This window comes from Pagrus major, chromosome 10 (assembly GCF_040436345.1).
Source record: "Pagrus major chromosome 10, Pma_NU_1.0".
In the NCBI taxonomy this organism is placed as follows: domain Eukaryota; kingdom Metazoa; phylum Chordata; class Actinopteri; order Spariformes; family Sparidae; genus Pagrus; species Pagrus major.
The window spans coordinates 1,196,052-1,211,181 of NC_133224.1; the positions used below are offsets into that span (position 1 = coordinate 1,196,052).

Below are 15,130 nucleotides of genomic sequence, written 5' to 3' on the forward strand. Positions count from 1 at the left end.
TGAAAAAAAATGTCTTTGTTTTCAGAAGAAGTTGGCAGATATTTGCCATATTTAAGTGTTTTTTTCAATAGTGTACATTTATGTTGCGAAAATAATTATCCACTTCACATGTGACTGTTCTTCATTAGCACAAACAAACTGTTTGATATTTGCTCAACACAAGGTTGAGAATAAAATCATGAGTTGATTTCAAAGACACTCAAAGACATACTGAATCTCTGCTGCTGTCTGGGCACAATGTGGTTTAATGACATGTTCTCAAAAATGAGCATGCTACAGTTTCTAATATGCAAGTATTTTCAAATCATTCCAATCCATGTTTGCTTTCATGATCTGTCAGTTTGTAAAGATCCTTAAGTAGAAATTTGTTGATGCCATTTAAGGGACTACAGCTTCCTTTACAGCAGTAGTCAGGATAAACCTAAATCAGTATGTACTGTAACCTACTGAAGTGAACGGGTGCTGTTTCTAGACATAAACTGAGACCAAACAAGGCGAGGCAAAACACACAACAGAGTAAGGCATAATATTTAAATATAGCCCAGCAATATTTGTGCATTGTTACAGGGGAAAGTGTTGAAGAAGCATTGATTTCAAAACAATTCAGAATTGACGATACAAATTCAACTGAAATGTCTGAAATTAGTGGCATAAAAGAGGTTTCCAAAGAAAATTGAACATGTAATTATTTATGACTTTAGCAGAACTAAGACCTTTTTATTGCTGGTGCAAATGCATGAACAAGACCTTGTTTTAAAAACAATATTTGAAAACATCATATTAGTGTTTGAGTGTGTCATTTAACAGATAAATTCATAGTGGAAGAATTTGAGGTAAATATTTTCAGAGTGATTATGAATTGAAAACATTTTTTGTAGGAGGGATAAAACAAGGCATAAGTAATTGAGTTTAAGGTTGAATTAACCTAATCTTTTGTCATTTGAACATTTGTTCACATTTAGCCACAATAGATATTTGAGTGTAAATACAAACTATAACAGTGCAGGAGAAGATTTGAGAGTTGCTAGGGTCTCTGACCTCAAAGAGTGGCCATGGAAGAAAGCAGAGCTTGTAGCTCATGGAGATGATGACATCAAGCATCTGTGTAGTCACTTCAGAATGGTCACAAAGAGAAAAATATCTGTAAATAGGAAAATTGTCCTGGCGGAGTGGATTCAGCTTAAGGCATGTTTTCCCAATGTAGGGTTGTGTGCTATTTAGATGTTTAGGGGGCCTTTAGGAGATGTTATCCCACATTCAGATTTTACATGATGTGGTGTTGTCAATACCAGTCTCTTCAGCTGTTTGTGAGAGGGCATTTAGCTGTCGGAGTAGAGACAAGACAGAATGGAGGTCATTTCTGCAAGTAGATGGACAAGCTGGTTTTGGTGTCACTTCAAGGACCCACAATCCAAGGTTGTAATGCTGAGAACCAATGGATCTGTGATGGAAATCAGCACAAAGGTTGAGAAAAGCTAACTTTTGAAAGGATAGAACAGGTGAACAGGCAACAAGAGAATTGCTGGATTTGATATAACAAACTTCAGAGAATTTTGTTTGGTTGATGTATTAAAGATTTTAATTTTCTTTAAGGAAAACTGTAGTTATTAGACTGCCATGTAACTGCATGGTATTTAAATTACTCAAAACATTAGGTGACTAAATGGACATACAGTGTGTTGTCTTTAAAAAAAAAAAAAGACTGGCAAGAAACAAATGTAAGTCCATGTTTTCCTTCATTTTAGTTCCAATTGTAATGTTTCTGTAGTAAAAATGTGTTTCTAAAGGCTTCTGGGAAGAACTACAGCTTCATACATGACCTCCAAGAAGTCAAAAGGTGCTCTCTGTAGACAATGACTGAAAAAAATACAGAACACATAATGCAGTAAGGTTTAAATTTTAAAAAGGTTCTACATACCCTGTAACAGCATTAATATGTGCATTTTTCAAGTGTAAATTGATCAAGGGGAATTATTTTAATATAATTATGAATGGAGTATAGGAGTATTATTGCAAGTTGTTTTTTAAATTCAAGTACTGAAAAGCATTTCATGAAAAATAGTGTGTAAACACTCACACAGAAAGACAAACATGATGGCCCAGTAATAAAGCATGTTGTTAGACAAAATGTACCATTAATATCATAATAAAGACAGTGGTTTGTTATGATTGATGACAACTGAATTATCTGAAGATGTTGATCATTTTTTGTGCTGAGATGTGTCATTTATCAGATAACTTCATAGATGAAGAATTTGAGCTGAATATTTTCAGAGTGATTATACAACGAAAACATCTTTTGAAGGAGGGATAAAACCAGGCATAAATAATGGGGTTACAGGCTGAATTGAAGTAACTCAACCAGTAAAATACTTCCTGGATGTAAAGATGACTGCGGAAGCCAATGAGGGGATTAATAAAAAGTTGCATAAAAAAGGGCATCCAACAAAAGATGAATACACCAAGAACAATACTGAGAGTCTTTGCAGCCTTGCATTCAGACTGTTTAACCAACCCACCCCTCCCTCTGTCATTTGAACAATTGTTCATGTCTCCAATCTTTCTTACATGCTGTTTAGCCACAATAAATATTTTTGTGTAAAGACAAACCATTACAGTGCAGGGACAGAAAAAGCACGCAGCACTGCTCAACATTCCCCAAAATGGGTTATACACAGCAAAACAACTGCCAAGGCACTTTAATGATTCCATAAAATCTTCTAACCCTGCCAGGTTGGCCTTTGAATAAAGTACTCCATAAGCATAGACAACAACCAGTGCCCAACAGGCACATACCATAATCACAGCCACTGACATTGTGATTTCTCTAGAATAATGCAGAGGATTGCATATTGCTTGATGTCTGTCGACAGCAATGCAAATTAGGTGGAAGATAGAAAGAGTGGGGAGAGACACCTCAAAACCGGTGTGTATGTGACAGAACGTATCACCATAGAACCAACAACCATGAATAGTCCGGGTGGCACTGAAGGGCATCACAATAACACCCACTAGTAGATCAACCAGAGCCAGAGATAGAATGAGCACATTGGTAGGACTATGCAACTGTTTGAAATGACATATTGACACAATGACAAGACAGTTCCCTAAAATGGTAACCAGCATGCCTGAAACAAACACCAAATAGAGGGCAAAATCTGTCCAGAAACCTAACCGTACTGCAACACATGAGGCATTGCTGCCTGGAACACAGTACATCAGCAGCTCTGGAGGCAACGAATGAGTCATCCTAAACCCAAAGACATATGCCAAAACCTCATAGATAACCCAACAGAACCCAACAGAGAGAGGAACTTGGGAGAAACATAATGAAACCTCTCTCTTGTAATCAATGTTGCAACATAGAAGCCAACTAAATAATTATTGGATACACTATGCCATCCAATTAAAGGCCTCCTATTAACATACATGTAAAATAGTCCAAGCAACATTATTATGTCATCATTTTGTAATTTGCACAGTATTGATCTAAATGACCATTAATCGTTTCACATGGAAATCATTTCAGTTTTGTGTAATAGAGAAGTATAATTTTAAAAGTTGTGAATAATTACTAACATAAATATCAGAATGAATAAGTGCTGAATAGATGAAGCACACCGCACACTGTAGGTGCGTTTGTAAAAAGTCAATCTGAGCAGCACGTTGCACGCGGACACAAACTGGACCGTTCGTAAACTCAGAGCATTGTTGTAATATTCGGTTAGGTTATTCAGAGGACCACATTCTCGGAGTGGCAAAGCGCAGTCTGGGCAGTCCGTCTAAGGAGATGGACCCGCAGAGGGCCAAGAGCAGTCAGTGTGTCATGGACAGCTGAAAAAAAAAATTCTTTGTTTTCAGAAGAAGTTGGCAGATATTTGCCATATTTAAGTGTTTTTTTCAATAGTGTACATTTATGTTGCGAAAATAATTATCCACTTCACATGTGACTGTTCTTCATTAGCACAAACAAACTGTTTGATATTTGCTCAACACAAGGTTGAGAATAAAATCATGAGTTGATTTCAAAGACACTCAAAGACATACTGAATCTCTGCTGCTGTCTGGGCACAATGTGGTTTAATGACATGTTCTCAAAAATGAGCATGCTACAGTTTCTAATATGCAAGTATTTTCAAATCATTCCAATCCATGTTTGCTTTCATGATCTGTCAGTTTGTAAAGATCCTTAAGTAGAAATTTGTTGATGCCATGTAAGGGACTACAGCTTCCTTTACAGCAGTAGTCAGGATAAACCTAAATCAGTATGTACTGTAACCTACTGAAGTGAACGGGTGCTGTTTCTAGACATAAACTGAGACCAAACAAGGCGAGGCAAAACACACAACAGAGTAATGCATAATTTTTAAATATAGCCCAGCAATATTTGTGCATTGTTACAGGGGAAAGTGTTGAAGAAGCATTGATTTCAAAACAATTCAGAATTGACGATACAAATTCAACTGAAATGTCTGAAATTAGTGGCATAAAAGAGGTTTCCAAAGAAAATTGAACATGTAATTATTTATGACTTTAGCAGAACTAAGACCTTTTTATTGCTGGTGCAAATGCATGAACAAGACCTTGTTTTAAAAAACAATATTTGAAAACATCATATTAGTGTTTGAGTGTGTCATTTAACAGATAAATTCATAGTGGAAGAATTTGAGGTAAATATTTTCAGAGTGATTATGAATTGAAAACATTTTTTGGAGGAGGGATAAAACAAGGCATAAATAATTGAGTTTAAGGTTGAATTAACCTAATCTTTTGTCATTTGAACATTTGTTCACATTTAGCCACAATAGATATTTGAGTGTAAATACAAACTATAACAGTGCAGGAGAATATTTGAGAGTTGCTAGGGTCTCTGACCTCAAAGAGTGGCCATGGAAGAAAGCAGAGCTTGTAGGTCATGGAGATGGTGACATCAAGCATCTGTGTAGTCACTTCAAAATGGTCACAAAGAGAAAAATATCTGTAAATAGGAAAATTGTCTTGGCGGAGTGGATTCCGCTTAAGGCATGTTTTCCCAATGTAGGGTTGTGTGCTATTTAGATGTTTAGGGGGCCTTTAGGAGATATTATCCCACATTCAGATTTTACATGATGTGGTGTTGTCAATACCAGTCTCTTCAGCTGTTTGTGAGAGGGCATTTAGCTGTCGGAGTAGAGACAAGACAGAATGGAGGTCATTTCTGCAAGTAGATGGACAAGCTGGTTTTGGTGTCACTTCAAGGACCCACAATCCAAGGTTGTAATGCTGAGAACCAATGGATCTGTGATGGAAATCAGCACAAAGGTTGAGAAAAGCTAACTTTTGAAAGGATAGAACAGGTGAACAGGCAACAAGAGAACTGCTGGATTTGATAAAACAAACTTAAAAGAGTTTCATCTGGTTGATGTATTAAAGATTTTAATTTTCTTTAGGACACATTTTAATTATTAGGCTGCCTTATAAATGCATGGTAATTAAATTACACAAAATATTAACTAAATGGACATATAGTGTGTTGTCTTTTCAAAAAAAGACTGGCAAGAAACAAATGTAAGTCCATGTTTTCCTTTATGTTAGTTCCACTTGTAATGTTTCTGAAGTAAAAATGTGTTTCTAAAGGCTTCTGGGAAGAACTACAGCTTCATACATGACCTCCAAGAAGTCAAAAGGTGCTCTCTGTAGACAACAACTGAAAAAAATTAAAACACATAATGCAGTAAGGCTTTAATTTCCAAAAGATTCTACATACCCTGTAACAGCATTAATACATGCATTTTTTCAAGTGTAAATTGATCAAGGGGAATTATATTAATATAATTATGAATTGAGTAAATGACAAAATGTACTATTAATATCATAATAAAGACAGTATGATTGATGACAACTGCAAAACAAAGGCCTCTCTGCAGCTTAAGCAAATGCATGCCTTACACCTTGAAAACTCAAAAATATATTATCTGAAGAGGTTGAACAGTTCATTTTTTGAGTGTAGATGTGTCATTTATCAGATAAATTCATAGTTGAAGAATTTGAGCTGAATATTTTCAGAGTGATTATACAATGAAAACATTTTTTGAAGGAGGGATAAAACAAGGCATAAATAATGGGGTTACAGGCTGAATTGAAATAATTCAACCAGTAAAATACTTCAGATAGCAGAAAAGGTATACTCACGCTAGCGAGAACACCAATCAAATGTAGCACATATAAAGGCATACAACAAAAGATGAATACACCAAGCACAATACTGAGAGTCTTTGCAGCCTTGCATTCAGACTGTTTAACCAACCCACCTCTCCCTCTGTCATTTGAACAATTGTTCTTATCTCCAATCTTTCTTACATGCTGTTTAGCCACAATAAATATTTGAGTGTAAAGACAAACCATTACAGTGCAGGGAAAGAAAACGCACAAAGCACTGCTCAAAATTTCCCAAAGTGGGTTAGTGAAAATGAAACAACCACCAATGCACTTAAATAATTCCAAATCTTCTAACCCTACCTCATTGGCCTTTGAATAAAGTCCTCCATATGCATAGACAGCAGCCAGTGCCCAGCTGGCACATACCATAATCATTGCCACTGACATTGTGATTTTTCTAGAATAATGCAGAGGATTGCATATTGCTTGATGTCTGTCCACAGCAATGCAAATTAGGTGAAAGATAGAAAGAGTGGTGAGCAACACCTCAAAACTAAAATGCAGATGACAGAACATATTGCCATAAAACCAGCAGCCAGTAACAGTCCGGGTGGCACTGAAGGGCATCACAATCACACCCACTAGTAGATCAACCAGAGCAAGAGATAGAATGAGCACATTGGTAGGACTATGCAACTGTTTGAAATGACATATTGACACAATGACAAGAGAGTTCCCTAAAATGGTAACCAGCATGCCTGAAACAAACACCAAATAGAGGGCAAAATTTGGCCAAAAACCTAATCGTACCCCAATACATGAGGCATTGCTGCCTGGAACACAGTACAGCAAGTCTGGAGGCAACGGATGAGTCATGGTGTAACGAAAGACGTATGCCAAAACTTCAGATGTCACCCAACAGAACAGAAAGAGGACCTTGGGAGACACATGCTGAAACATCTCCCTTGTAGTCAATGTTGCAACATTGAAGTCACCTAAATAATCATCAGCTTCACTGTGACATCCAATCAAAGGCCTTCTATTAACATACATGTAAAATAGTCTAAGCAACATTATTACGTCATCATATTGATCTAAATAACCATTAATAGTTTCACAAGGAAAATAATTTTGTTTTGAGTAATAAAGTATAATTTTAATTGATGCCATATATTTCTTGTAATACTAAGTAGTAGTATTACTATGACTTCAAAGTGCACTGTGCTACAAACTGGATTGTTTGTAGATTTGGAGCGCTGTTGGAGTATACAGCTCGGTTATTCCGAGGACCTCACTCTGAGAGCCACAGAGTCCACTCCTCGCCCTTCTGTCTGTGATGGAGCAGCAGATTACCAAGGGCAGTTTCATGAACACCTGAAATGGCAGTGCTAGCTAAATGTATGACTGATAGGTGAAATGATGATGCGAATCACAGAAGTGATTTTGATTTTGTGTATTTAGATTTGAGGCATTCGTTGTTGTCATCATGTTGTATTAAAATGTTTACATTGTTTAGCTAACTCAACGTTAGATTGGGTGAGATAAAGTAACCGGGCCGATTGACGTAGATCCATATTCCTCTCGTGACTGTCATCTCTGTGGTCTCTTGGTCTTCCTCTGGCTCCTGTGTGAGTCTCAGAGATGTATTGACAGATTCAAGTAACCAAAGCCAGTAACTCAACTTATCATCCTTATGATAATGATGACCTTTAAGTTCCTTTTGATATCAATTGTTTTCTAGCCTTTTTCTAGTTTGACAGCTTGTGATCCTTCTAATCACCACTTACTTGAAAAATATAACAGCCATATGTGTTTTATTTGAGGAGGCAAGAAATAACATGTTCCAGGGGGTAGAGCATGTGTATGTGAGGCAGGCATAACTGACACATGAAGTTTAAAATTTTTATTTGATGAAAGCACAAGCTAATGTTGGTGTCACTTGTGGGAATTGAGGGTGGACACAACTGACTAATAACTGAGAACTAATGACACTGATAATACAATTCTTACATCAGATTCAAATTCTGTACAGTATGAGATACAATGAACTACAAAGTGTCTTGGTTGGCCAATGTAATGAAACCTTTTAACATTATTTTTGTCACATTTTCATTTTTAAGCTGACCTGTAACTGTGTAGTACCTTATTTGCCCAAAATATATTGTACATTTTCTGCACTCTTATCATTGCGTAACCCCCAAAACTGAACAGAAGTTGACTGTAGACATAGATTTACAGGACATATACATAAATTCATGTGCTGCCATTTCTCAGAGCTTTTGGGAAGAAATGTCTGTGTCCATTACTGCAGTAGTCAAACAATGAGGCCTGAAATGGACAAATGCATATACATGACAACTTCAGTTACTTCCAATGGGCAAACTTCCAAAAATATTTTGAGAAGAACTAAAGCTTCCTTCAATTCAGGCGTCAAAGTGAGCTTAAATCAGTACATAACTCTTTAAAGTCATTAGGTGCGGTCTGAAGACAAAGACTGAAATAATAACAAAACAAATGACACTTTTAGAAGCTTTATTTTATAGTGTGACATAATACATGATAGATAATGCATAATCTTTTTTAAAACAGCCCCTATGTACCCTTTGAGAGCATTAACATCTGCTTTGTTGTTGTTGTTAAGTGTAATTTGATCAATGGGCATTATTTCAACATAATTGGGAATTGAGTATATGTCTTATTATTGCCAGGTGTTTTTCAAATTCAAATAATGAACTATGAAATATAGTGTGTAAAACAATCACATATAGGGACAAACATAATGGCCCAGTAAAAAAGTATGTTGCATACATCGTTAATATTGCAACACAGATTATTGTGTTGTTGTGGTTTGTGAAAAAAAAAACATGTATTCTTTTTAGGAGAACCACAAAGAAAAGACTTTTATTTGCTGATGCAAATGCTTGTCTTTGACCTAATTTAAAAAATGGCTTATTTTAAATCATTAAATAATGCAGTGTACAGTGTAGATTCGTTATTTAACAGTTATATTCATATTCGAAGAATTTGAGCTGAATATTTTCAGAGTGATTATGCAATGGAAGCATTTTTTGAAGGAGGGATAAAACAAGGCATAAATAATGGGGTTTAAGGTTGAATTGAAGTAACCCAACCAAATTAATACTTCTATAAGCAGACCAGGTGTACTGTAGCCAGTGAGGGGATCGATTATTGAAACTGTAAACAGGGGTATCCAACAAAAGATGAATGCACCAAGCACAATACTGAGAGTCTTTGCAGCCTTGCACTCCGACTGTTTAACCAACCCACCTCTTCCCCTGGCATTTAAGCATTTGTTCTTATCTCCAATCTTTCTTACATGCTGTTTAGCCACAATAAATATTTGAGTGTAAATACAAACCATTACAGTGCAGGGAAAGAAAATGCAGATAGCACTGCCCAAGATTCTCCAAAGTGGGTTAGTGAAAACGAAACAACCACCAAGGCACACTATTGATGCCATTAAATCTTCTAACCCTGCCTCATTGGCCTTTGAATAAAGTACTCCATAAGAGTAGGCAGCAGCCAGTGCCCAGCAGGCACATACCATAATCATTGCCACTGACATTGTGATTTTTCTAGAATAATGCAGAGGATTACATATTGCTTGATGTCTGTCGACAGCAATGCAAATTAGGTGAAAGATAGAAAGAATGGTGAGAAACAACTCAAAACTGGAATGCAGGTGACAGAATGTATCACCATAAAACCAGCAGCCAGTAACAGTCCGGGTGGCACTGAAGGGCATCACAATAAAACCCACTAGTAGATCAACCAGAGCAAGAGATACAATGAGCACATTGGTTGGACTATGCAACTGTTTGAAATGACATATTGACACAATGACAAGAGAGTTCCCTAAAATGGTAACTAGCATGCCAAAAAGAAACACCAAGTAGAGGGCAAAATTGGTCCCGAAACTATACTGTCCCACAACACATGAGGCATTGCTGCCTGGAAAACAGTACATGAACTGCTCTTGAGAAAAGCCATCAGTCATCATGAACCCAAACACATATGCCAAAACCTCAGAGATAACCCAACAGAACCCAACAGAGAGAGGACAGGGGAAATGGGATAAACATGCTGACATCTCTGTGTTGTTACCAAAGTCACAGCAAAGAAGCCACCTAAATAATTATCGGATACTCTGTGCCATCCAATCAAAGGTCTTCTATTAACATATATGTAAAATAGTTCAAGCAACATTATTATGTCATCATATTTGCAATTTGCACAATATTGATCTAAATGACCATTAATAGTTTCACAAGGAAAACAAATTAGTTTTGAGTATTGAAGAAGTATAATTTTAAAATATGTCATATGTTACATATATACGTATACAAATGTTTTATTGCAGTAGTATAATGGAGGACTATAACATTCATTTTTTCAACGCATTGCTCTCTGGGCCTTTCTGTCTGAGATGTAGCAACAGAGAGCTAAGAGAAGCCAGTGTTTCACGACCAGGTGAAATGGCAGTTGTAGCTATGAGATATGGCCATAATTTTAGTTTAAAACAATATAACATTTTTGACGGAATGTGAGGAAACTGTGTTGACATTATGTAACATAAGTCTGTGTATTGTGTTGTAGAGTTGTTTGAAGTTAGCATGCAAACCAGGTAGTCCCAGCCTGCCCTGTCTCGGGGCGATAGCTCCCTATATTTTCATTTAGGACATTATGCTAGCCGCAAGGTTCTCTAAGTTTCACAAGCTCTTAATTTGTAGTGTAATAAATGAACAAAATAACTCAAAACAATTATTCTTACACACATTTACATACTAAAGAAAAAAAATTACAGCCATACACTCTCTGAGTTCAAGTTTTTCTCTTCTATTAAACTAAGATGGGCTTAATTCCAGGGTCAATGTGCTAACCCTAACCCTAACAATAATAACTGTGCATTTTGACTTAACCTGAAGACTCATATGTTAACATTTTAGTAGGCCTTCTCTCATGTGTGGATTTTCTGGGGGTGCAATACTCTGATAAACTGACTGGATATCAGCTGACCATGGGAAACTTGCAGGATGACCTGGCGAGATACAATCTTAGAGGCTACAGGATGTACCGTGGCTGGTTACTAGGCGGTTGTGGTAGGTCTATACTCCTCTTGTGAATGTATTCTTTCCTCATCTCAGTTTGAATCCTGTGTGAGATTTATGGACCGATTTAATTATCTCGAGGCAGTAGCTCGCGTTATCGTCATCCGAATCTGACAAGTAACTGTTTAAAGTCAGTTCCTCATGATTTCCACTGTTTTCCAGCCTTTTTCTTGTTTGACAGCTTGTCAGCCATATCTGTTTTGTTTAAGGGGGCAACAAATAGCAGTGTTCAGAGCTGGACGATGTCTATGTGAGGCAGGCTGAACAGACGCATGTGCAGACTGATGACCTCAACACAAACACAGAGTGATTGAAGCGGTTATACAGCCCATGATTAACATGTTGAACATTGATGTAGATGTGTCAACCCCCATTTTAACAGCTTCTGACCTCAAAGTGGGGACATGGGAGAAAGCAGAGCTTTAATCTTATGGAGACCATGACATCAAGCATCTGTGGAGTCTCTTTGAACCTGTCTTACAGAGAAACAAGTTTATAAATAAGGAAAATGTCTTAACAAAGTGGATTCAGCTGAAGGCATTTATAGCATTGCAGGGCGGTGGGCTATTTCTATTGAATGTTATCCTGGAAAGGTTTCCTGACATTCTGATTCCATGTTGTGTTGGCTCGCCTAATCTCGTCAGTTGCTTATGAGAGGGCATTCAGCTGTCTAATTAGAATAAAGAGAGATTTTAGATCATCTCTGCAAGTAGAGATGGTGGACAAGGTGATTTAGGCATTACTTAAATGATCCACAGTCCAAGTTTGCAATGCTGAGGACCAATTGATCCCTGGTGAAAATCAGCACAAAGGTCCAGAAACCAAACTTTGAAAAGGTTAGAACAAATGAACAAGCAACCAGTGAATTGCTGCATTTACTTTTCAGGAATCTGTGAGGAACACATGAACACTACTGGAGTTTTGTAAAGCAGTAATTGAAACAAGACACGTCAACTGATAATACATAAGATTAAAACTCTGTGAATATGAATGAATTTTATTGGATAAAACAAACAACAATTTTGTTTGGTAAATGTCATAAAGCTTTTACATTTTTAATGACACAGTCAATTATTAAGTTGACATATAACTGCATAATAATGAAATTAGTCAAATATAAGGTGACTAAATAAGTTGTATCCTGATCAGTGTGTAACCCCCATAAGTGAACAGGTGCTGTTTGTAGACACAGATTGACACAAAATTTAAATTGTTTTCCTTCATTGTTTTTTGAGCTAGAAATGCATTTCAAGGTTTTTTTTAGAAACAATGAATGCTTTGATTATTGCAGTAGTAAAAAATAAATAAATAAAAATGCCTAACACAAATATTAATTAGATTGCGAGTCACTAATGGGAACAAAACGAACAAGCCCCCATTTTGTCATAACCTGGCTCTAGGCCATGACAAAAAAATGGTAAAGGACGTGGAGTGCAAAAATGAATATATACAATTTATTATAGTCATAAGAAACTAAACAAACTGCAACATGAGATGTGTATGTCAGTAGCATCAGTGGATGTGGATATGTGGAGAGATGGTGTGGTGTAGGTGTTTGTGGAGCAAAACAATAGTTAAACAAAACCAAAGAGATGGAGGCACAGGTGAGGGCGATGATAGAGAGAGCCCCAGCCCGGTTATTTTGTCTTCCAGAGCAATGGGCCCAGGTGCTCCAGATCTGGCTGTTACTGCAATCAGCTTCCTCTGGTAACCTCCGAGGGAGGTAGGTAGAGGGTGTCAATAACAAACCTACTCAAACACTCATAACCAGCAGCAGGGGCCGTCACATCCAGTAAATGAGGCCTAAAATGGAACTATCCTGTCTATTAATAGAGACTGACAACAAACAAAAATAAATTCATGTATCCTTCACATTCATTCATTTTCGTATGTTTCTGGAGTAGAAATGTCTTTCTTCAAGCTTCTGGGAGGAACTCAAAATTAGTATATAACCTCACAAAAGTCAACAGCTGGTGTCTGTAGACAAAGACTGAAAAAAAAGCAGAACAAATGATACAGTAATGCTTTTGCCCTACATCCCCTTTAACAGCAGCATTAATGTATGCATTGTTACAAGTGTAAACTGATTATGTGGGATTTTTTCAATATCATTAGGGAACTGAGTATACAACTTATTACTGCTAGGTGTTTTCGAATTCAAATACTGACAAACTTGAAGTGCAAAATAAAACATTCTCACCGAATGAAAAAAAATAAAACAAAAACATAATGGCCCAGTAATAAAGCCTGCTGTTCAACAAAATGTTCCATTAATAATGTAATAAAGACTACTGGTTTGTAATGGTGTCATTATTGATGACAACAAGAAAACCACGGCCTTTCTACAGCTGATTCAATTGCATGCCTTACAACTTGTTTTAAGAATATCTTACGTGAAAATATTAAATAGTAAATCTGTGTGTAGGTCATTAAACAGATAAATTCATAGTAGAGGAATTAGAGCTAAATATTTTCAGAGTAATTATGCAATGAAAACATTTTTTGAAGCAGGGATAAAACAAGGCATAAATAATTGGGTTTAAGGTTGAATTAAAATAACCCAACCAAACTAATCCTTCAAAAACAAGAAAAGGTGTGCTGAAGCCAGTGAGGGGATCAGTTATTGAATTCATAAAAAAAGGCATCCAACAGAAAATGAATGCACCAAGAACAATACCCAGAGTCTTTGCAGCCTTGCATTCAGACTGTTTGATCAACCCACGTCTCCCTCTGTTATTTGAACAACTGTTCTTATCTCCAATCTTTCTTACATGCTGTTTAGCCACAATAAATATCTGAGTGTAAAGACAAACCATTACAGTGCAGGGAAAGAAAAAGCAGAAAATACTGTCCAATATTCCCCAAAGTGGGCTAAAGGGAATATTACAAATGCCAAGGCAGTCTGTTGATGCCATTAAATCCTCTAACCCGGCAACAATGGTTTTTGAGTAAATTAGTCCGAAAGAGTAGGCAGCAGCCAGTGTCCAGCTGACACATACCATAATCATCGCCACTGACATTGTGATTTGTCTAGAATAATGCAGAGGATTGCATATTGCTTGATGTCTGTCGACAGCAATGCAAATTAGGTGGAAGATAGAAAGAGTGGTGAAAAATAGATCAAAACTGGCATGCAGCTGACAGTAGGCATCACCATAGAACCAGCAGCCATAAATTGCTGTGATGGCACGGATGGGCATCACAATCACACCCACAAGTAAATCAGCCAAAGCGAGAGATAAAATGAGCACATTGGTAGGGCTATGCAACTGCTTGAAATGACAAATAGACATAATGACAACAGAGTTCCCAAAAATGGTAACCAGCATGCCAAAAACAAACACAAAATAGAGGGCAAAATTAGTCCAAAAACTGAACTGTACCATGACACATGTGGCATTGCTGCCTGGTACACAGTACAACAACTGCTCTTGAGGAATGTCATGAGTCATCATAAACCCAAACACATATGCCAAAACTTCAGAGATCACCCAACAGAACCCAACAGAGAGAGGACCTTGGGAGAAACATGCTGAAACCTCTCTCTTGTAATCAGTCACACCATAGAAGCCACCTAAATAATTATCGGATACACTGTGCCATCCAATCAAAAGCCTCCAATTAACATAGATGTAAAACAGTCCAATACACTACACTACTCAGAATATTTTCAATATGCACACTAATTAACTAATTAACAGTTCATAGTTTCACAAAAACTTGTCAATAATTACTCACATAAATATACAAATTTTAAGTGCTGGAAAGATGAAGCACACTACACTGAGGCTGCATTTGTAAATAGTCATTTTGAACACCAGTTTGTGCTCTGACACATCCTGGACCGTTCGTAAATTCAAAGT

General features: G+C 36.9%; 4 protein-coding genes across 4 annotated transcripts; all 4 read right to left on the reverse strand.

Moving 5' to 3' along the window:
• Window positions 1–2,223: 2,223 nt before the first annotated feature.
• On the reverse strand, window positions 2,224–3,249 carry LOC141004030 (trace amine-associated receptor 13c-like). Its single transcript, XM_073475526.1, has one exon. The coding sequence runs from the start codon at window positions 3,247–3,249 to the stop codon at window positions 2,224–2,226; it is 1,026 nt and encodes a 341-aa protein (XP_073331627.1).
• A 2,745-nt stretch (window positions 3,250–5,994) lies between these two features.
• On the reverse strand, window positions 5,995–7,014 carry LOC141004031 (trace amine-associated receptor 13c-like). Its single transcript, XM_073475527.1, has one exon. The coding sequence runs from the start codon at window positions 7,012–7,014 to the stop codon at window positions 5,995–5,997; it is 1,020 nt and encodes a 339-aa protein (XP_073331628.1).
• Window positions 7,015–9,130: 2,116 nt separating this feature from the next.
• Window positions 9,131–10,156, reverse strand: LOC141004032 (trace amine-associated receptor 13c-like). The gene has a single exon (XM_073475528.1). It carries the CDS (start codon window positions 10,154–10,156, stop codon window positions 9,131–9,133), a length of 1,026 nt encoding a protein of 341 aa, XP_073331629.1.
• Window positions 10,157–13,696: 3,540 nt separating this feature from the next.
• Window positions 13,697–14,596, reverse strand: LOC141004034 (trace amine-associated receptor 13c-like). Its single transcript, XM_073475531.1, has one exon. It carries the CDS (start codon window positions 14,594–14,596, stop codon window positions 13,697–13,699), a length of 900 nt encoding a protein of 299 aa, XP_073331632.1.
• Between the last annotated feature and the right edge of the window lie 534 nt (window positions 14,597–15,130).